Source organism: Natator depressus, chromosome 11 (genome assembly GCF_965152275.1).
Source record: "Natator depressus isolate rNatDep1 chromosome 11, rNatDep2.hap1, whole genome shotgun sequence".
NCBI lineage: Eukaryota > Metazoa > Chordata > Testudines > Cheloniidae > Natator > Natator depressus.
The window spans coordinates 40,765,516-40,789,988 of NC_134244.1; the positions used below are offsets into that span (position 1 = coordinate 40,765,516).

The 24,473-nt window shown below is 40.9% G+C and overlaps 1 protein-coding gene across 4 annotated transcripts in view; it reads left to right on the top strand.

Moving 5' to 3' along the window:
• RAPGEF4 (Rap guanine nucleotide exchange factor 4) overlaps nucleotides 1-24,473 on the top strand; it is a 223,405-nt gene that overhangs the window by 126,582 nt on the left and 72,350 nt on the right. For 3 of the 4 annotated variants that reach the window (XM_074967599.1, XM_074967600.1, XM_074967601.1), the window contains one exon: nucleotides 19,372-19,478. In XM_074967599.1, coding sequence (XP_074823700.1) covers nucleotides 19,372-19,478 — 107 coding nt within the window. Of the gene's footprint in view, nucleotides 1-19,127; nucleotides 19,182-19,371; nucleotides 19,479-24,473 lie in introns of all 4 variants that reach the window. The other variant, XM_074967602.1, reaches the window with a different exon arrangement.

A 24,473-nucleotide genomic window follows, 5' to 3' on the forward strand; every position in this document is an offset into this window, starting at 1 on the left:
TTCCCACAGAATGTCAAGTCAAGTTCAAAGTCTCAGCCCTTATCTTCAAGTTGCTCAATGGCCTGGGTCCAAGTTATCTAAATGATCAGCTAAAGCTCTGGGATGAAGAATGTGGTTGACAATTTCACTTCTCTGGCACAATGTAACTTCCTACAATGAGGGTTAAGCTCCTCTGTGCAAGGCCCAGAGCTTTCTTGGGGGCCAGTCCAAGACAGGGGATGAACTCCCCCAGGAACCAAGGACCATCAGAAATTATATCACCTTCTTCTCTAAGTGAAAGGAGCCTTTCTTTGATATTGAGTTTTCTGACATAAACATATAGCCACACATTATATATTTAAGAACATTCCAAAACAAAACACTCTGCATACAATTCTTCTTCGGGGAGATGAGAGAACAAACATGAGATGTTAGTCACTTTGCTCAGTGTACTACTGAAAGATGCTCAGATACTATGGTGATGAGTGTGGTATAAGAACCTATGTAGAACAGAATAGCTCATGACTCCTAGTTTTATGCCTTTCCCACACATTCATACTTCCTTTTATTTACTGAAAGTAAAAAAGCAAGTGCACCAAACAATATGTAAATGCACAAATATTTAGTTTACTGCATGTCAGATTTATTATCTGCGTTTATGAATTATACCAATACTATAGTACCTGAACACCTCGTACCATTCTCATATCCTGCTATCAGTTAAAGATTTGATTGACCTGGAAGATATGTCTGCAGGTCCAGAGTCTCAGATGTGTGGGGGTAGCTCTGCACTGATCCAGGATGCAAAGTTGCCCTAAATCCAACATTAATAGCCAGAGAAGTATTCCCCCTGTATAGATGAATCCTTGGGTAATGCAGAACCACTTGGACAGTTACAAGGTTCGTGCAGAAGCACATGTGCAGGGAAAATGGAGCATGTCTGGAGTATCCTTATGCCACAGTTATCCTAGGCTACTGGAATGGCCCTTAATGATGCTGGCGGTAGGTGCAGTTTAGAGCAGGGGTTCTCAACCTTTTTCTTTCTGAGGCCACCTATTAAAAACTCCACCGCTCACCTGTGCCACAACAACTGGTTTTCTGCATATAAAAGCCAAGGCAGGCATTAGGGAGTAGCAAGCAGGGCAATTGAATTGGGCCCCAAGCTAAGTTGCTTAGGCTTTGGCTTCAGCCCTGGGTGGCAGGGCTCATGGGCCCAGGCTTCATGAGGTGGGGCTTCAGCTTTCTGCCCAGGGTCCCGGCAAGTCTAATACTGGCTCTGCTTGGAGAACCCCCTGAAACCTGCTCATGGGCCCCCGGGGGCCTCGGACCCCTGGTTGAGAACCACTGGCTTAGAGCACCCTTCGAAGATCAGCCAAGCGCTGAGGTGGATAAGGTTTAAAAGAAGCTCTTTAAAATACTATGTGCTGTAAGAAAACATCCTGCACGGATCCTGACGTATTTCCAAATTTTTTGTTTTTATTATTTTTGTAGAACTTGCTTCTTTTAATTTTGCATGTACATATTCACAAATCTTTTCACATGGCTCATAAGTGTGCTTCAAATTAAATAGAATATATTTCACTCTTTAAGTATGAAATGTATTCATCTCTTATTCAGTTTATGTTAATTCTTTTAATAGCTCTAGAATAGATGATTTTCCATATTCACCATCTAATTATTTGAGCTGTATGTTCATAGCTTAATTTTTTTCTTTTGTCACCTTCTTCTTTTTTGATGAGTAACATACGATTTTTCTTCTAATGTATGCCTTCCAAGCATCCCACCATATGGGAGCATTTGGTATTCCTGGTTCAATTAAAATCGATCAAAAATGCGTTTCTGTCTGAAGAAAGCTGCAAAGTGATTTTCTGGTACCCAAAAGGAATTCATTTACATCTGAGGTTACTTTAGTGCACATTATTTAATACAAAGACACAATTAAACTGAGCATAAAATAACTGAAACAAAATATGAAATGATTGTGTTAATGCCATCAGTTATATTTTGGGGAATGGAAACAATCAATTCTAGACTCTCTTTCCTTAGAAAAAAGAACATAAATGCTTTCTGTTGGATTAGTTAAGTTTAATAATTGTATGATAGTGTCTCTTGAAATAGTTTTGAAAATTCTTATAGAACTAAACCTAGAAATGACTGGGTCTAGTAGTTGAACTTAAACTTCCAGGCTAAGTGACAGAATCAATGATAATTTCAGATACATTTTGGAAAAAGTTATGGAAGAATAAGAACAACACAGGAGAGTCCTGACTGTGTACAGGTGGAGCTGGGAACCATGCCTGTATTTAAGGTTGCTGGACACTTTCCATCATGGGACCCTATTTTCAATTGCTAATAACTTTTCCAATCTTTAACTTTTTGGGTTGATATTTTCCAGGCCAGGGGTCTGCCTGAGGCTGAAAGTTTCAGCTAAATTGGTTTGGCCATTTTGGAGAATGAGGTTGGGGGAAAATATGTTTGTCCATGTTAAAAAAAAAATTCTTTGTCTTTTCCTGGAGAAGCTCTAGGGCCTCCATGCAGGGACTTGAAATTTATCAGTGGGTGTCACACTGGCATCAGGGATGCACCTTTTGCCATCCCCATAACACTCTGCCAAGTTATAAGCCTCTGAAAAATCTCAGTTCGCACATGCTTGCTAGACAGATTTGTAAGTGTTTGATAGCTAAATTCTCCAAAGATCCCATCTGCACTGGGTGCATTCTGCACATGCATGCCAGCTCAGGGCTGCAGGAACTGAACAAGCCTTTCTCTGTAGTTGTTTCTCCCAGCTGGTAGGGGCCTCTGTGGAGACAGGCACTGGAACTGAGAGGAGGAAGACTGTCTCTTTTGTGCTCTCAGTGCATCTCCTGTTGTCACCCTGGCAGTGAGAAGGAGCAGGAAGAAGCTGGCTGACTATTCCCAGGGGTTATGGAGATAGGGGAAGAGGGAATTGCAGGACCAAAACAGTAGGAGGAAGATGGCAGGGGTAAATAGGAGCAGAGAAAGACCCAAGCTGGGCGCATAGAGTCTCTAACCACTCTCCTACAGAACCTGGAATTGAACTCGGAAGTCTTCAGTCTTTGCATTCCTTTCCTGTCAGCAATTAACTGTGAAACCCTCTGCCAAAGCATGTGTCTTATCCTTCTCTAGTGATGGTCCCATAGAGGATAACACCCTACAACTTTTGTCATTTACTCTGTTAGCTCATGTGGAAGAGATCTGTGCTGTGGATCTAAAGATCTCAACTCTGTTGATGTCCTATTCTGGGGATCAATATGGATTCTCATGCTGGGATTTCTGGGTTTTTTGTTTTTGAATTAGGAAATTAAACTCAAAAAACTGTGAAAAGAACATTAAAGTCAAGCATTCAAAAGTTAGTCAATGTCAGAATGTACAATTTTAATTAGGCCCTCTTGTGTGTATGTATTATGTTATGGGCTTTAATTACATAATCACATTATTTTTTCAGTGGGACCCCTTAACATTATAAATTCTAACCTCAGACAGTAACACTGACACATTGTTTTTGTTTTGGTACAGCCTAATTCCTCTAACATTGCATAGAAAATTAATTTAATATATGCCTTGTTTATGGAAAAATATATATCCCAAAAGTAGGAAAGTTCTTATTTTTCATTTTTCTTCTTCTCACTGCTTTTGCTGAAGAATCTATATACACAATAAATTAGATGTAATTGGCATGACTTTTTGCATGTAGATCTTGATATGAGCTTGGGAGCATACTTTGTTTGAACTCTCTGTTATGTTCTATTTTTAATGTGTTCCCATGTAGTCTCTTTATAGTTCTACTATATTAAAATAACAACATGGGCTCCCTCTGGTGGTCAACATAATACCTTTAAATACCCTTAACATTAGGTAATGTCTAAATAGCACAATGGCTACTGTCTGCTTTTTCTTTCAAAGGTAATACATTCAAATCCTGCTGAGTGTAATTTTATCAAAAATTCTTTAATTTGAGGACATTTCTCTTAACGAGACCTTTACAATATATACTCATATATCTCTTTGGAAGTTATCTTTTTGTTTTGTTTCCTCCTTGATTTATTTGATAAACAATAATTTAAAATTGTATTATATCTTTAATAAATTATAGCATTTCTGGCTTTTTGGCTGTTGTCCCATATGACACTAAACTGGGAGGAGTGTTAGATACGCTGGAGGGTAGGGATAGGATACAGAGGGACCTAGACAAATTGGAGGATTGGGCCAAAAGAAATCTGATGAGGTTCAACAAGGACAAGTGCGGAGTCCTGCACTTAGGACGGAAGAATCCAATGCACCGCTACAGACTAGGGACCGAATGGCTAGGCAGCAGTTCTGCAGAGAAGGACCTAGGGGTGACAGTGGACGAGAAGCTGGATATGAGTCAACAGTGTGCCCTTGTTGCCAAGAAGGCCAATGGCATTTTGGGGTGTATAAGTAGGGGCATTGCCAGCAGATCGAGGGATGTGATCATTCCCCTCTATTCGACATTGGTGAGGCCTCATCTGGAGTAATGTGTCCAGTTTTGGGCCCCACACTACAAGAAGGATGTGGAGAAATTGGAGAGAGTCCAGCGAAGGGCAACAAAAATGATTAGGGGACTGGAACACATGAGTTATGAGGAGAGGCTGAGGGAACTGGGATTGTTTAGTCTACGGAAGAGAAGAATGAGGGGGGATTTGATAGCTGCTTTTAACTACCTGAAAGGTGGATCCAAAGAGGATGGATCTAGACTATTCTCAGTGATAGCAGATGACAGGACAAGGAGTAATGGTCTCAAGTTGCAGTGGGGGAGGTTTAGGTTGGATATTAGGAAAAACTTTTTCACTAGGAGGGTGGTGAAACACTGGAATGCGTTACCTAGGGAGGTGGTGGAATCTCCTTCCTGAGAAGTTTTTAAGGTCAGGCTTGACAAAGCCCTGGCTGGGATGATTTAGTTGGGATTGGTCCTGCTCTGGGCAGGGGGTTGGACTAGATGGCCTCCAGAGGTCCCTTCCAACTCTGTTATTCTATGATTCTATGACTTCTCACTTGCTAAAAGTTAGGCATGTGCTTAAATGGCTTGCTAGATCAAGGCTCTAGGTTGGGGTAATTGGGAACAGAATGTGGTCTATTCAAATAATTGGAGTAGCATGGGTGGAAAAGCAGTATTTGGTATTTTGTCAGCCGTAGACATATTTAATAAAAATATCTAAAAGAACTTTTAGTAGAAAGAAAAAGTATAATCTGAGTATTAATCATTTAAATGATAGCATTTTCTACATAAACAACCAAATTAATATTAATTTATTTTAATTGTTAAGCCCTTATTGGTAGCTCTAGGCACTTTAAAATAAGTAAAATGTACTGTTTACAAAGCTAAATTCATCAGATACAATATTGAACAGCCCATATGACATACCAATAATAGTCACGCTGGTCCACTATAATAACCACAGTAGTAATAAGCACAGTAATTCCACCTCTGGTTATACTGTCTCTCAGTTTACCATTCCCAAATACCTGAGGAGAATGCTTACCTTTTAACATATCCAATAGGTTAACAAATCTGGGGTTTGTCTGACTCCTAGCAGAATTCTTATGGAGAATTTTGACACTACTGTAAAATACTGGGTTTGTAGTAAAAGAGAGTGCATGAAGTACTGTAGCAAGATTGTAGAGGTGATGAGAGTTTTTTGGAAAGTGATGATCTCAGTGTGGCTCTTGAATGAAATTTGTGTGTTGTAGTTTTGACTGAATTGATTTTCTGTGGTCTTGTCTACCTAGCGTGGCAATGTGCACAAGACAGGTTTGAATTCTAAAGTGCACCAATGTGGTGTGCACTAAATAGCCCGTGTAATCCCTGCTGGAGCAGACTAAAAGTTCCCTAGTGCATGTTCATGTTCTTCATTTACATAGTTTGTGTGAGTGACCTACAGTGTATATGCACTGTTATAAGTCCTAACCTTCTTGGGCTGTGTGCCACAATCTATTGTCCTAAACACTGTCAGCATAGGATAGCAAAGGTAATAGTTTTGTATTTTCTGTTTAAAAACTGTTACATATGCCCTTTACACAATGATTTCTAAATAATATTTTTATGCAACCCGAACTATAATAGTTCTTTCTGGTGTCTGCTATAATATTTTGGCATCCATTATCAGATATATGAAAATATAATTTTCTTAGATGTCTTCATTTTGCACTTTGTGGAAATGCTTTGGGTTCAGTAATTATCAGATTCCATAGCAATTTGGCTGTTTTTAAAGACTGTGTGAGTGACTATAGTCACTTTGCAGTGAGTCACACTGGAGGCAGCATATGGTGGGAGAGATAATAAATACCGAGGTGTGAGGTGTGAAGGCGTTTGTGACAAATGCATTTTTATACACTAGTAATAAACTTCATCTTGAAAAATGTGCAGGTCTTTATATGTCGCCAGATCTCTTTAGATAAGCAACATTATTAGAAAGGCTGCAGTTTTACATAAACTTGTCTTACGTAAGCTAAATTGTTAGAGAGTCAGTAGGGGAGACTGAAAGACACCATGGACTTAAATGTCAGCAGTATGCAGATGATACACAGTTGTACATTTCCTTAACATCAGATGCAGAACCCATTTGTCCCAAAACATGTGTGAAGTCAGTATGTGGATGAGAAGTATCTGGCTGAAGGTGAACCCAGGCAAGAAAAACGTCGTGATGGTAGGAAAAGAGAGGTGCTTCGAAGAACTAGCTAGCATTCTTTCATCACCTGTCATCCAAGTCAACTGACAAATCATCCAAAAAGGTGTGGGGCTTTGGGGTCTTTCTGATCCTCACTGATCCTGGAGACCCAAATAGTGATGGCTGCCATGAACAATTTCTATTTGTAGCTGACCAGGAGACTAAGCTCTAATGTGACAGACACCAAGCTGACCAGGGTATTCCATCCTGTTGACACTTGCAGGATTAATTATTGATTGTTACTTGATTATTGCTATACCAGGAATGAACACAAGCTTTGAAAAAACTCCGGCTGGTCCAGAATGCCACAGCATGTCAGTTAACCAACATGGATGTTAATAGTCACTAACTTGGCCCTTCATCAAATACCTGATCTAGTTCAAGATCATAGTCCTGATCTTCAAAACTTTCCCATGAGTAAGATCATCTCTCCTCCTACAATCAGGACTTTCCACCACAGCGGCACTTCTCAGGAACAATGGAGCTGTCTACAGCAAGAGTAAGACTGATGAGAGATGGAGACAGAACTTTCTTGGTGGCTGGTCTTCAGCTATGGAATCTTTTTTCCTGAGGAGGGAAGAACTTCACAACTCTCAGGTCCCAGTGAAATACCATTTTCTTCATTTTTATCTTCTCACAACAATCCCAAACAAGATCAGAATAGAATTAAATCTGCATAGGTGTGTTTGTGTATATATAGTAATTTAAAAACCTAGTCCAAATTACATTTCTACTTTGGGAAGCCCTGGCAATGAACCACTGCTCTGATTTTTCTTCTGTGCCTTCAGCTACCACAGCGAGCTGCAATAGAAGCACCTAAAACTGGTTGCCAAACTTTTTATAGTGTGGGCCACAAACAGAGAGATTGTCTTGTGACCACCTCCTCTCCCATTCACAATTGTGAAACATCCCTGTGGCGACTACAGTTGTTCACACATGAAAGAGTATAAGTATAGATGTATTGTTAGCTGTCATTGTCTACAAGCATGTTGTCTTTTTGGAACAAAGCTAATCATACTGTCTTCTTTTGCTTTTTGTTTTATCTTTCCTCTCTCATCTGTTCTTTTTTCTGTCTTCTGCAAATAAGAAGAGCCAACATCATGGGACCATGTAACAGGGTTCCATGACCCGCCCCTCTTCCTGGAGCCTGTTTGCCCTCCCCAGCAAGGCTCAGCGAGGCCTCAGGATTGTGCAACACCCATGTCTTTATTTACTTAACGTTGTCCCACCAGTGTCCATCTATATACAAGCTTTAAAGGTTTGGTTACCTCCCTTACAGGCAGAGTCAGCCTTCAGCTAGGAGGCCTCCAGCTCCATCCCTGACTGACTTCTCCCTTGCTGTCCCTCTCCATCTGGCTCCCTCCCAGCCTTTATAGCCCTTGGCATGTCAGGACGGCAGGTGTTGCCAATCTTCAGCCGGCATTAGGCCTTTTCCCTCAGCCCCAATCTGTTTTCCCTGATTGGAACTGACCGGGCAGGGCCTAATTAGGTGCTTCTGCACCAGCACCCTGCTCAGACCACCACCAGGTGCTCCCCTGCCTCTCCAGTTTGGGAATCACTGGCCTAGATACATAGGATTGCATACAATTGCTCTTTTCGGATACAGTGGGCCAAATTAATCCCTAGTGTAACTCCAGTGACATCAGTGGAGTTACTCTGGAAGCACGCTGGTGTAAATAAGAGCCAAATTTGTCCGTCTGTTTAAATATGTGATTTAAGCTAAGTAAACCATCCTTTTGTATTTGTAATGCAGGATCTTAGGCCCAGATTGTCCTCTGTGCAGGAAAAACCCTTGTAGAGAGCCGGAAACTGTATGGATAGCTGATGAACTTTCCCTTGTTTTGTTCCCTTGAGGAGCTGGCAGAATTTACCCCCTTCACTCCCCATCGCATGAACAAAGAGTGGTTTAACCCTCCAAAGGGTGGTTTAACCCTCCATGTCCCACACCCATCCCAAAATCCATGGGGATCCACTGGAAGTATGGGCCATCCGTGTGGAAGCCCTATGCCTCTGCCCTTCACCTGGCTCCCTGGCAGCACAGCTCCACTGGCAGGCCCCAAGCTGCTAACTCTGCCCTTATAAACGCCCCCCCACCCCATCATCTCAGGATCTGCCCCGCGATTCCCTTTCTCTCCCCTACCCCCCCATCAGCTCAAAATCTCCTCCCTTCCCTAGGACTCCCCTTCTCCCCCCACCCCTTCCCTCAAGATCCCCACCCTTCTCCCAGGACTCTCCCCGATCCCAGAGGATTTTCTTGAGAGGTGCTGCTCAGGAGTCAGTGCCCCCTGCCAGGACTGAAGAATCTAGCTCCACCTGCCAGGAATCCAGTGCGCAGGCGGGGCCCTCACCTGCACTGCCTTTCTCCCTGCCTAGCCCTAGTGCTGCTGGATATGGGGCTCTACCTGCCAAGCTGGGCATGTGTGTGGGCAGCAGTGTGGCTCAGAAACAGATTTAGGCAGGCACCTTCTAGCCCTAGCTACCCACAGCCTATGATTGTTTTAAATAAATGTCAAAGCGAGAAATAATTTCTTTTTCGTGTTTATGTTCCGTGTTTGTACAGGAAAATAGAGTCCTGGTCCTTGACTAGGTTGACTAGGCACTATGGTAATACAAATAAATAAAATAATAATAAAATCATTTCACAGCTTCCTTCCCCCCACCCTTAATTATTAATCAATCAAATCTTTGTCATCAATATATAGATGAAGAAGAGCCTCACCAGTTATTACCTCACTGTAATGATTATTCACTGGGTCAGGATGACATTTGATTTTATGGAATATAAATTCCAGAATGAAAGTATATTACTTGTAAGACAGGTAGACAAAATGCTCTGCAGGAGATGATACGACTGACTATAAGAAATCTGATTTTAAGATCCCTGATTCAATTTTTTCTACCAAACTTGAGAGAATAATTACAAGATTCAAGAAACTCAATTTGCTGTTTCAAATCTAAGTGCGAAATGTGTTACTTGTGTACGCCTGACTTGTCTGAAGGCATGAACGCTGAAAGAACGACCCTTTTCCTCACTGTAATCACCCACTCTCTTTTCCTGCCTTTCAACTGCAAGAGCTAAATTGAGCATATGTGCATGTCTTTACGGGTTGTGATGTATAACAGTGTACCCTGAGACACCACATCCAGTGGTGCCAGGGGCCGGGCATCGCAGGGGGAGGGCCCCGCCTGTGTGTGGATATGCACGTCAAGTGATGCTCTGGTGAGCTCTTCCGAATCTGTGAGCAGTGAGTACCAATGGGCCAAGCAGGAACAGGAGCTACCTCTGTAGGATGAGTGTGGGACAAGGCTCAGCCCAACCCCCTAAGAATATTTTCACTGCCGTCTGTGAGAAAAATTCTGAATAAGAAGTTACAAATCTTAGACAGAAGTGTCAGATGTCTAAGACATAGTTGAACAGTAGTTCTAGCCTATTCTTTTAGTGATGGTAAAGTGCTAGTCAAGTATTTAAAGATTTATGATTTCTTCATTATTCTTTTTGTAAGCTTCTGTCTAGAAGAAAGCCTGACATGAGAGCCTTAATGTGTTTGATGTCTGTGTTGGGGCTTCATCATCAGTGAATTGAAAATTAAACTGAAGATATCAGTTAGTGAGGAAGTACAAATACACATAGGTACTTGAGTTTGCAAGTACAGAAGTGAAAGGAATGCATTTGGTTCCAGAACAAAAGCGATAAAGGAAGAAGTCATGTTCCCAACACCAGTTACTGTACAACAGTACAATACTAACGTGGGGTTACGGTACTACCACATGTTTTCATGTCACAGAAACAGGGTTTTTATCATTTAAAGCAGTGGTACAACCCTGTAGGAGGCACCTGACCCATTGAAGAATCAAGCCCTAAAACAAGGATGTACCATTACCTTAAATTATAACTGGGAAGGAAGAGAGAAGGGAGCAGCTTAAAGGAGTGAGAACAAAACTGAACTTCGAATAAACCACTGCAAATCACAAAATGGTGTTTAGTCTTTCCTCACTCTTTGAAGCTGCTAATGAGTCAGGTGTTAGTCTGAGGAAGAGTAAGGAGAAAGCCCTACCATCATTCCATCATTCTGATGTGTTTTTCTGTGTAGCAACATCTGAAAGCCCTTTAGCCCATTAAATACCACAGCCTGTTTATGGGAGTACAAATCACCATTAAATCTGTCCCTTTAATCTGATAAAACTGCAGTAAATTTCCCATGACTGTCTTCATGTTGGGATCTGAAGCAAGGACTCTTGGATCTAAAAGTCCACGTCAACTAACGGAGGACTTTTAGTAGCTGAAAATCCTTTTGTCAGGCCTCCAACCACCAGAGGATAAAACCATAGCAGGTTAAACAGCATAGTATCAGTCTCTGGGCTGTGTCTAGATTCAGGTTTTTGGTGAGTTTTTTTCCCATTGTTGCTGTAGTACTGGCTCAGATCTGGGCAAAGGTGGTTTTTTACCTCTGTGTTGTCTAGGGTTGCTAATTTTGGCTGGATGTATTTCTGGAAGTTTCATCACATGACACAAACTTTAATTAAAGATTAATCTTTAATTCCTGGAGGGTTGGCAACCCTAGATTATCTAACCCTGTTCAGAGCAGGTCTAGATGACATGCTGGTAAAACAAAACAAAACAAAACAACCCATTGGTGGATGGTCTGCACTAACCACTGCTGATGGTAGAAGAGCTGTGTTGATACTACATCAGTGGTGGGAAAATTTCACAAAAACTTGATTGTAGGCAAGACTATAAAAGTCTGCCCTAGAAGTGGGGTTTTTAATGCAGCTTTTACTTGAAAGTTTCAGCAACAGCTCTCTGACACTCCTGGGACTAATGGTACAATATAATGACAACTTCATGCTCCAAATATATGCATGTAAACTGCAAGGAAGGACAAGGAGGTTACTGTGCTAGAATCTCTAAATATTATCAATATCACAAAGTCTGTTAGTTTCTCAGCAGCAATCACTTTATAAAACTCTGTCCTTGAACTGTCAACGTGTGCGTGTGTGTGTGTGTATTTTTCTTGACTATTTTAGAATGTAGCTCCTGGGGGGCAGACAACATGTATTACTGCCTCGAAAGTCTGTGAATCTGTGGTAATTTATACACATTATTTCCCATAATAATATTGTAGTGTATTGCACCAGGAGACATCATGTTACTTCATGACAGTCTCTCAAGCACACTTTGTAATTAGAGGGACTGTTTAGTGCAGTGTTGCAGGAATTATGATTTTTAGATTTATGAGTTGGTTGAAAATATTGCATCTGCATTTAATATTTTCACTCAAGTTGTTTTAGATTGCAGTAATTAAACTTAACATCTGGGACAGCAGACATTAACGGTTCGTCTTCACAGTATTTGCTTTGAGGATAAAATACTTAATCAAATCCAGTTTGTTTTATCTAGCATCCTTTATATACTATACCACAAAATTCTTCACTAAAAAAAGCAATCATAAATTAAGGAAGGGTTTAAGGTTAGATTTAATGATGGAGAAAAGGGACAGACTTCCGGTTGCATGGAACAACACAGTCTGCAATGATATTAAAATGAACAATGAGATTAAGTACGATAAGAAGAAACAAGGATTGTAGGTCATTAACTATCCCACAAGGACAGATGTGATTCTGTGAAATTCTTGAAAGCCAGACTGGCAGAATTTATAAAGTTTTTGATAGGTACTGGTAGGGGTAAGACAAAGCCACATTCTTCAGAAACTTGCTAAGGTTGTAGTGGAATGTAATGGGGTAATAGTGAGTGAAAAAGTGTCAAATACTGTATTGTTATTTATCTGTTTGTAGTGCTGTTGGATTAGAAGTTGCTGTGTTGGGCATATTTTTTTAGCCAAATTTTCCTCGTTTAACAAAAAAGAGTTCAATTTAAAAATGGAAATAGATTGCTGTCTATTCAGAGTTGTGCCAGTCATTCACTAGTTAAGAGGTAACTTGAACTGAAATTCTGAACAATAGATATTTGTGTTCAAAACCATGTGAAATACATTCAGGACTTTCACTGTTTGCCGTCTTGTATTTCTTATTGTGTGCCTCTCTCCCATAAATACCACCTGCAGATGCAGATAAACTCAATGGTTTCCAGCCTACTTACTGGCTATTCCAGTGTTACGGGTATTCCTGTGAACAGCCAGGCAAATCATGCATTTTAATACACACCCATATCTAATAAGTTAATTTCAAATATCTTTACTGGCATGAAGTCAATACACTGATTGCCAAACTTATTAAGTACTAGGACATCACAGTATTTGCTGATTTTATACACCATTATAAATTCAGTTTCATGCTAATCACACTTGTCTTCATAGTATTTGCTTTGTGTATAAGATACTTAATCCAATCTGTTTTATCTAGTGTCCTTTATTTTCAATATCACAAACTTCTTGACCATAAGATTGTGATCAGGTTTTATATAACAAGCAAGATTTCTCTCTAGCCTTCATATCTGATGTTTTCCTACTAATATGTATTGTTAGAGTTAGGGTGACCAGATAGCAACAGTGAAAAATTGGGACACTTTTTTCAGGGGGAAGGGAAGATGGGAGGGAGGGGTAGAGTTGCATATATAAGACAAAGCCCCTAATATTGGGATGGTCTCGATAATATTGGGATGTCTGATCACCCTAGTTAGACTTCACCCATTAATCCATATCGAGCCATTGCAGACAGAAATGATGAAACTGAAGAGAAGTTGCACGGAAGATCCATGTTAGCTGTCTTTTTGGGGCCAACTCTCCTATTTCTCTGTCAAACCTGATCATTCAAAGATAGGTCTTCACTGTCTGCCTGGGCTCTGACAATCAGAGCATTCTTCTTCTTAGTGTTTATTTGTATTAAAGTAGCACCTAGGATCCCTAATCGTGCACTAGGGACCTCCTGTGCTACATGCTGTAAAAGCACAGAACAACAAGGCAGTCCCTGCCTCAAAGAGCTGACAATCTAAATATAAGGCAGGAGACAACCAAGGGATGCAGACAGACAAGGAAATAATGAGTCCATATTGGTCAGTGGAGTAGGCTGTGGTCTCAGCATTCCAACAGCCTAACCATTCCCAAGTTTTTTGTAGGAGTCATGGAAAAGGAGAGTTTTAAGAAGGGATCTGAAGGAAGATAATGAGTTAATTTTGTGGATATTTACCACAACCATAATAATTGTTTTTAGGCCATTGTAACAGGAAAAAATATACTGTTCTGAAAAGTCATGCCTGGCTGAAAGAAGAAATTGCATCTAAATATGTGTGTTTTTCCCTCCAAAAATGGGGTACTCTCTAGCCATTGATATAGCCTCTGTTAATATTCCCAAGAACAATTTTCATGCATTAGGGAACTTTAACTACATCTGTGGAAAACAATACATCATTGTAAAGAATCATTGGATCTACTGTAGATAAAAAGGTGTAATAGGAGGTCTTGAACCAGTCAGATTCCTTTTCAGCTTCATTTTTAAAAGCTTGTTTTATTGTTAAAGAATGTATTTGTAGGAAGGTAAAGATTACCTTTGACAGAGGAGAGGAATGAGGAGTACATAGGACAGCTGGAATCTGAGGCAGCTGTATTACACCAGCAGAATCTTTCTTCTATCTTCATTTCACACAGCATGGCAAATTGAAGCTGGGCAAAATGTACTGTTGTAAACCTGGGGGGAGTGGGAGCCTGGATTCACCAAAGATGGCACAAGGAGTTGTAAATTATGCTCCCTGCACCAGCACTGCCCTGTCTGCTAAAGGAGAGATTTACCCTGCAGCGGGTGGACAGTGTTACCATTGATGCCTGCTGCTCAGGGATTTGTAGGAAGCTTTTAAAACTCAGGAGATCTGTCTCACTTTGATGAAATTTTCTTTGGCAAAAATCACTGTAAGCTTAGGGTGAAACATGGCCTCACTGAAATCATTGATGTCGATGATTTATTGATAGTGTTTTTGATCCCTAGATCTCAAAAACAAAGGTGATTAATTATCATTATCCCCATTTTACAGATGGAGAAGTTTTGCTGGCCAATGTAGCGGGAGAGCCCAGGAAGCAAGGGTGGCCTTATATCACCTTAGGTGCTATCCTGGCCCCAGGAAAGTCAATGGAAGTTTTGCCACTGATTTCAGTAGGTCCAGAATTTCACCCCTTGACTCCTCCTCTCCTTAATCCTTGGTGCAGCAAGGCATCAGGCCAATCCTTGGCATGAGCCTGCTCAAACTTATATCCATCTCCCTAAAGCTCAAGGGGCAGTTCTGGTATCTAGGGATTGCCAGGGTATGGGGTGCCTCATCCATGCCCACTTCTCCCCACACATGTCTCTTACAGAGGGGGTGAGGAGGTGGGTATATAGGTGGTGGGTGTCCAAAGAACCCAAGAAGAATCCTTTACTAGATGGTTAAACAATAACTTTATTTTAGTTTGCCAAGGCCAATATTTTGAATATTTGTTATAAACCAAAACATGTTTGGGAAATGATTCTTTAAAAAAAAAACTCTGCCTTATTTATAACTTTGATTTTTCATCTGCAGTACCATATATTGCTTTTGGAGATGTATATGATATCAGGTAAACCAGTTTGCCATTAATAGTGCTGCAGAGATCAAGAAAACACAGCAATGTTAGTGAGATACGGTGGAAAAAAGTTTCATGATTCTTCCTTAAGGTAAAAACAAATGCTGTGGCAGACAAATTAATCACATCTCCTAGTTAAGATTGTCCATAACAACTGTATGCCTCTATCAGACTATCCGGTGCATTCTCAGTGGAGTTAGCATTCGGGGACATTTTATTCAATGCATTCAGTGTAGTTACCACAGCTGCTTCACTGTAGCAGGGAAGTAGAAAAATTACAGGAAAATAAGACATCATTAGCTATGTTCGCAAGTTTTTGGTACACTGGTCATATTCTGCTTCAATATTCTTTTTTCCCTTTGACATTTGCAGTAAAGTATCATTTTTGGTAATGGCTGAATCATGTTATGGTTTGTCAAAGAGACAGTGCAAAATGCTAAGTAATGCCTGTCTAATTTAACATTCTAATATAAGTTTGCTGCACAGATTGCACTTCAAGTATTTAAAGGGACAAGTATTCCTCCCTGTGCTCTTAATAAACTTAAATGAAGATGCAAACAATGTTTAAACTAATTAAATTTGCACCATTTATGCTGTGTATTTTTTGCTGTTTGCTAAGATTCAACAATAAAAATAGATTTTAAAATAATGCTAAGTATCCTCTAGCAGCTTTTTAAACTGTAGTTCTCAAGCACTTTGCAAAGGTAGATAAGTATCATTAGAGACATGTGATTTGCCTATGGTCACAAAGCAAGTTAATGGCAGATTCCTAGTCCTTACAATTTTAATTAGTCAATTTCATTTTTGTTTCATTTATAGTTAGTTATTGCTTCTGGGTGTCATGCATTGCAGTGTTTGGGTTACAAACACTGCAGGACAATGTGAAGTGATTTATGGTCCGGAAGGTTTGTGTGAGGTGTAATTTTGCTGTCTTGCTGGCAGTGCAATAAGTTTGTAGAAACAGTTTGTGTCTGAACTTCTACCAGACTGTGTTTTCCGCTACCACTGCTGAAGTTTTTTTCCTTCCTGCTTTTCCAGTTACAGGTCCTTGTCTGAGAACCATGGTGGTCTGTGTGGGCAGTGGTCCAGGAGAAGGTGCTTGGGTGCAAGAGGGTCTATAGCTATATTCAAAGACTGTATATTCAAAGACTCTAGTTCTTCTATTCTTTGGACTCTTGGTTAGTTTCTATTATTAAGTTTTGGAATTTGACAGGGTCCAAGATTTCTTGGAGTAGTGATAAAGATCAGGGATCAGTGCTGATATTATTAGATCTATCATTTGTTGATCATGAGATGTTGCTGACTCACCTATGGACATTAGCAGAAATACCCGAGGTTGCTCTTTGATGGTTTTGTTCTTTTCTTGCTGGTAATCTCAAATGCCACGCTTAACTCCAATAAATACAGCAAGTTGTTGTTTGTTTTTTTTTACAAAGATGGACTGGACTAGGTCATGGGGAAAATATGATTCAGTGGATTTTATTTTATTTCTTCCTAATTTGAGTCATGTTCCCAACCTTGAAATCTGACGGTGTAAGTTATGACCCCGCCTCATTCCTTTATTTGATTCTGCTTTTGTATTGCTGAGTTTCCAAATCCTTATTCATTCATGAGCTAAGCTAATAACTGATTCTTCAGTTCAATGACTGAACTGAAAAATCTGAAAAAAAGAATGTGGTTAGTTTAAAACAAAAACTGTTTTATGTATGTATGTATGTATTTACTGGTTTCTCTCTCCAAAACAAAAAATTAGACCTTATCAAACATGCCTTTGATCCTACTACAAAAATACATTTGTAGAAAATAAGGGGGGAAATGCCCAGAATTTACATTGGATAGATTTATTTTTTAAAAGTAGAAAGTGTGTATAATTTGACCCAACTCTTTTGGCAAATGTTTTAGTCTTATTAATGGGAGAAAAATATACAAACCCAATTTCATTTTATTAATTTACCTTTGCAAAGGCTTGTTGTAAGATATAACCATAATTAAAGTTGAACTTGCAATGTTTTCCACCTCTATGGAAGTGACTGAAATAGTTTTTGATTAGTGGGCCTGTGTGACTAGATCACTTACCTCCCTTAACTTCTAGTCATGTGCTTGCCTCCATTTCCCCACTCTGGTTGACTTGCCATCTCACTTGGTAGTCCTTCAGCTCTCAGCACTAGTGGATTACTGAGGTGAGTTAGCCCTTTGGAAGAGTCTACCTCATCTGGAGTTAACAAACAGACGTCCAACACAACAAAACAGACATCCATCAATCTTGCACTGGGTCTGCCGCCTTACTCCAGGCTCAGTAGCCCTTCTGCCCCTCATAGAAGGGGGTTTCTGGATACCTTAGTAACATTGTAAGGAATCCAGACCCTCCCTCTACTCTGGGTCCAAGGCTAGGCACGCTGTGGTAAGTAGAGATGGTCCAGCAACTTTGATCCCTTGCTACACTTCCCTGGACCTTTCTTTCCCACAGACTTTCCTGAGCCTCCTAATGCTTCCTACCACCCCTCCGACTTATTGTAGGAGAATCTTCCTGTTCCCTGTGCTTAGGGTAGGTAGGTCTTTCTCTCTCTCTGCTGGCCAAAGTCTGCTGGCCAAAGGAGCTGAGCTGGTACGAGAGGAAGGAGATGTGTAAGTTGGTGATAGTATAGGCCAGCAGCAAATTACTAGCTTCTGTGGAGTAAGTAGGGAGCAGGGAGGCAATTGTGTCTCCCTGAGTCAGCAGCATGCTGTCCCTTCTGTGAGCCATGTCCTTGTGGTACAGTCCAGCCCTTAATCTTATACAGGACTCCCCCCAGATTCATCCCTGATATAACTTCAGATGTTTGAGTCATTTAACTACCCATCCTTACAAAACAAAGGATTTTCCTGCCACTTAGAGGTAGTTGCTGGGTCTCACTTATTTTTTTTCCTCATCCTTCTTCCATCATTTTCAGTCCTGGCGGCTTTCCCAATTTTGTATGTGTGTTTTTCTGAGATTTGCTTCCCATTTTTTATTCTTATCTTTCTTTCTCCTTTTTTCCTCATTCTCTTCATGCTTTTGTCCCATTTCTCTCCTCTTCTTCTCTCTCTCTCTCTTTCTCCCAGTACCTTCTCCACTTCCTTCGTCCTGTTTCAGGATTTTCTGTCCTCTTTCCTCTTCCCTTATTACTCTGACACCTTCTCATCTCTGGTGCTTCTACCCCACTTTTTACCAGAGGAATCCATTGATACCTGAGACGTATCTGTGTGCTCCTGTAAAGCAGAGAAGCTAAAATAAGATCTGGTCACTCTCTGCTCTCTGAACTGCAAAGCCCCTCCTCAGTGGGAATGTATCTTCTTCTCCATTCCCATTTCTCATCCTGTCTCATGTGAGTTAATCAGAGAAAGTAGCTAACGGAAGAGACTGCCCTTGGAACTCAGAAGCCCCCTTTGTTTATTTCTTTACAAGACCCCTTTGTTTATTTCTTTACAACCAGTGCTGTGGGCTCAGAGGCAGAGACCATCACGTGTAGCTGGAGCCTCTGTGTTTCCCCTGAAGCAATCTTGCACCTAAGCCTAGAACCATCACAATAGTGAGAGTTGGTGCCTAACTGCCTTGAGGCTTGGCTTTTGAACTTTTATGATGATCATTAAGCCCTTTGTTACATTTTAAAAACCCTAAAGAGTAAATAACTGTTTATACATCTTCACATTTCATGTAATTTGTTTTAAAGTGCTAACCATTAAAGTTCTTCTTTGGGATGCCTGTATGTGGTTTCCATACTTTACTAGGAATCTTCCACACACATCCAGGAGCAGAGCTTGGCCCTAAGCATTGTTCCTTACATTGTTCATCCTTTTAGTTTTAATCAATTAATCATTTTTAAGCTTTTTTTTCTTGTTTTTTTATTATTTGTTTCATTTAAATTTTATTTTTCAGACACCTCTCATTGAACCTCACATTCCACTTCGTCCTGCTAAAACTATTACACAGGTAATGTGGACATAGATTAGACTTATTTTCCTCACTATTTTAGTGTTCTTCACAATTGACCATTTGTGCAGAGGCTTTTATTTTATGGGAGTTTGGGTGGTATTTTTTCTTTCAGCAAGCTGTATAGTCAGATATTAAAAATGTTTAACATCCGTTCATTTTGTTCCCTTTATTCTTCATCTTCACCAAGGTGCCATCAGAAAAGATCCTCAGAGCTGGAAAGATTTTACGCAATGCAATTCTTTCCCGAGCACCTCATATGATAAGAGATCGTAAATATCATCTGAAGACTTACAGGTGTGTGTGAGCCGATTGCGTAAAGGTCTTGGATCTTTTACATTTACCATCCTCTGACTTGTGATTTATGTCTTACCATGCTGCAGGTCTCAAAAGGTCTGAAATTTTTCTGGGATGATATTTATTTCTGGGTGTTATGCAGTGTTTAATGTGCTTGGTAAATCCTTTCTAGGTAATTTGACTGGAAATTGATTATGAATGAAGCATACATATAAAACCCCCATAAAAGTTAATCTGACGGTTAGCTGAAATATTTTACACATCAGGGTGAAAATATAGATTCAGGTCTTTTGGTGTGTCACTAAATAATGAATGGTTTCAGAGTAACAGCCGTGTTAGTCTGTATTCGTAAAAAGAAAAAAGAAAAGGAGGACTTGTGGCACCTTAGAGACTAACCAGTTTATTTGAGCATGAGCTTTCGTGAGCTACAGCTCACTTCATCGGATGCATAGCATATCGTGGAAACTGCAGAAGACATTATATACACACAGAGACCATGAAACAAAACTTCCTCCCACCCCACTGTCCTGCTGCTAACAGCTTATCTAAAGTGATCATCAAGTGATCATCAAGGAAGGCCATTTCCAGCACAAATCAAGGTTTTCTCACTCTTCCCCCCCCCACACACACACACAGACACACATACAAACTCACTCTCCTGCTGGTAATAGCCCATCCCTCTTTGAAACCTCTCTTTATAATGCGCATGATAATCAAGGTGGGTCATTTCCAGCACTAATCCAGGTTTTCTCACCACCCCCCCTCCACACACACACCCCCCCTCCAAAAACCACACACACAAACTCACTCTCCTGCTGGCATGGGTTGAGGGGACCATTGCTGTGGCCCCTTGTAGCCTGTAGTAGTTTAGAAAGTTTAGTGTCCTTTTTCTTTTGTAGAGAAGTAAAGTGTGCGTTGTAAATGGCTTGTCTAGTTTTAGTAAAATCCAGCCACGAGGGAGTTTGTGTGGAAGGTTGGTTTTTTATGAGAGTATCCATTTTTGAGAGCTCATTCTTAATCTTTGCCTGTTTGCTGTAGAGGATGTTGATCAGGTGATTCCGCAGTTTCTTTGAGAGCGTGTGGCACAAGCTGTCAGCATAGTCTGTGTGGTATGTAGATTGTAATGGATTTTTTACCTTCAGTCCTTTTGGTACGATGTCCATCTGTTTGCATTTGGAAAGGAAGATGTCTGTCTGTCTGTATCTGTACAAGTTTTTTCATGCAGTTGATAGATTTCCACTCCATGCGGCTAAATGCAGTGCCTTGCATAATGACAGGTTTCAGAGTAACAGCCGTGTTAGTCTGTATTCGTAAAAAGAAAAAAGAAAAGGAGGACTTGTGGCACCTTAGAGACTAACAGCAATATTGTTAACCTATCCAACTATACTCTCAGCCCAGCAGAAGCAGCTGTCCTATCTCGGGGTCTCTCCTTCTGCCCCTCCACCCCCTCGAACATGATACAGTTCTGTGGTGACCTAGAATCCTATTTTCGACGTCTCCGACTCAAGGAATATTTCCAAGATACCTCTGAACAACATAATGATCCACAGAGGCCTGCCTACCAACATTACAAAAAGAAGGATTCTAGGTGGACTCCTCCTGAAGGTCGAAACAGCAGACTGGACTTCTACATAGAGTGCTTCCGCCGACGTGCACGGCTGAAATTGTGGAAAAGCAGCATCACTTGCCCCATAACCTCAGCCGTGCAGAACACAATGCCATCCACAGCCTCAGAAACAACTCTGACATCATAATCAAAAAGGCTGACAAAGGAGGTGCTGTTGTCATCATGAATAGGTCGGAATATGAACAAGAGGCTGCTCGGCAGCTCTCCAACACCACTTTCTACAAGCCATTACCCTCTGATCCCACTGAGAGTTACCAAAAGCATCTACAGCATTTGCTCAAGAAACTTCCTGAAAAAGCGCAAGATCAAATCCGCACAGACACACCCCTGGAACCCCGACCTGGGATATTCTATCTACTACCCAAGATCCATAAACCTGGAAATCCTGGACGCCCCATCATCTCAGGCATTGGCACCCTGACAGCAGGATTGTCCGGCTATGTAGACTCACTCCTCAGGCCCTACGCTACCAGCACTCCCAGCTACCTTCGAGACACCACTGACTTCCTGAGGAAACTACAATCCATTGGTGATCTTCCTGATAACACCATCCTGGCCACTATGGATGTAGAAGCCCTCTACACCAACATTCCACACAAAGATGGACTACAAGCCATCAAGAACACTATCCCCGATAATGTCACGGCTAACCTGGTGGCTGAACTTTGTGACTTTGTCCTTACCCATAACTATTTTACATTTGGGGACAATGTATACCTTCAGATCAGCGGCACTGCTATGGGTACCCGCATGGCCCCACAGTATGCCAACATTTTTATGGCTGATTTAGAACAACGCTTCCTCAGCTCTCGTCCCCTAACGCCCCTACTTTACTTGCGCTATATTGATGACATCTTCATCATCTGGACCCATGGAAAAGAAGCCCTTGAGGAATTCCACCATGATTTCAACAATTTCCATCCCACCATCAACCTCAGCCTGGTCCAGTCCACACATGAGATCCACTTCCTGGACACTACAGTGCTAATAAACGATGGTCACATCAACACCACCCTATACCGGAAACCTACTGACCGCTATTCCTACCTACATGCCTCCAGCTTTCACCCTGACCACACCACACGATCCATCGTCTACAGCCAAGCTCTGCGATACAACCACATTTGCTCCAACCCCTCAGACAGAGACAAACACCTACAAGATCTCTATCAAGCATTCTTACAACTACAATACCCACCTGCGGAAGTGAAGAAACAGATTGATAGAGCCAGAAGAGTTCCCAGAAGTCACCTACTACAGGACAGGCCTAACAAAGAAAATAACAGAACGCCACTAGCCGTCACCTTCAGCCCCCAACTAAAACCCCTCCAAGGCATTATTAAGGATCTACAACCTATCCTGAAGGATGACCCAACACTCTCACAAATCTTGGGAGAAAGGCCAGTCCTTGCCTACAGACAGCCCCCCAACCTGAAGCGAATACTCACCAACAATCACATACCACACAACAGAACCACTAACCCAGGAACCTATCCTTGCAACAAAGCCCATTGCCAACTGTGCCCACATATCTATTCAGGGAACACCATCACAGGGCCTAACAACATCAGCCACACTATCAGAGGCTCGTTCACCTGCACATCCACCAATGTGATATATGCCATCATGTGCCAGCAATGCCCCTCTGCCATGTACATTGGTCAAACTGGACAGTCTCTACGTAAAAGAATAAATGGACACAAATCAGATGTTAAGAATTATAACATTCATAAACCAGTCAGAGAACACTTCAATCTCTCTGGTCACGCAATCACAGACATGAGGGTCGCTATCTTAAAGCAAAAAAACTTCAAATCCAGACTCCAGCGAGAAACTGCTGAATTGGAATTCATTTGCAAATTGGATACTATTAATTTGGGCTTGAATAGAGACTGGGAGTGGCTAAGTCATTATGCAAGGTAGCCTATCTCCCCTTGTTTTTTTCCTACAAACCCCCCCCCCCCCAAGACGTTCTGGTTAAACTTGGATTATTGCTGTGCACATTGTAAGATGAGCTATTGCCAGCAGGAGAGTGAGTTTGTGTGTGTGGTTTTTGGAGGGGGGGTGTGTGTGTGGAGGGGGGGTGGTGAGAAAACCTGGATTAGTGCTGGAAATGACCCACCTTGATTATCATGCGCATTATAAAGAGAGGTTTCAAAGAGGGATGGGCTATTACCAGCAGGAGAGTGAGTTTGTATGTGTGTCTGTGTGTGTGTGTGGGGGGGGGAAGAGTGAGAAAACCTTGATTTGTGCTGGAAATGGCCTTCCTTGATGATCACTTGATGATCACTTTAGATAAGCTGTTAGCAGCAGGACAGTGGGGTGGGAGGAAGTTTTGTTTCATGGTCTCTGTGTGTATATAATGTCTTCTGCAGTTTCCACGATATGCTATGCATCCGATGAAGTGAGCTGTAGCTCACGAAAGCTCATGCTCAAATAAACTGGTTAGTCTCTAAGGTGCCACAAGTCCTCCTTTTCTTTTTATAAATAATGAATGAAAATCTCATTAAAACACTATGCTACTATATTGATCCCAAAAGAGCTGCACCCATTTTGTTCAATGTGGAGTTCTGAAAGTTCACAAAGTGAAATGCGGTTCTCACATCATATAAATTCTCAGGTCTATTTGAAATTAAACTTTTCAGTTGATAGTCTGTCTTTCTAATCTTCCTTTTGGTGGCAGCACTGTCTTGCTGAAAGGGGACTTTTGTGACACTGGCAAGATAGGCATTGAAAGTCCAGAACTATAAATGATTCTTCATTGTATTGTCTTGCTGGATTAAGAAACATTTGAGTAGCTTTACTGTTTAATATTTAATCTAAATGATTCATACATGATTCTGAGTATACAGAAAGTGGTTTACAATCTCCAACTACTTCCACTTTAGTTAGTTAATCAGTGTATCACTGATCTACTTTTTCAGAGAGATACTTTTCCACTAGATTTCAGTCTAAAATTGACTGACATTAATTTGATGTATTATAAACCAGTGAGAAATTTGGAATACTTGTGTTTATCTGAATGGTTGTATCAACATGAGTTTCTGAGGTTATAGTTCCTTATTTCAGAAAACTTATACGTGAGATACCTTGGCAGCATGCACAGTGCATGCAGGTCAGTGCTGTGGAAGCTCCACCATATGACTCTGCCAATTTACCTTAAGCAAAAAACACCTGCTATTCTGTTCTTCGGCCTCTTGAATAAAGACTACCAGTGCTATAGAACTGTGTCAAAGTGTGTGCTGTTTATGTCATGGGGACAAATCTCTAAGATGAGAAATATTTTTTTCTTGTGATTGAATTGGGATACACTTACAGCAAGTCTTCAAAAATAAGTCACTCTCTAACCTAAATACAAGCATTTCAGT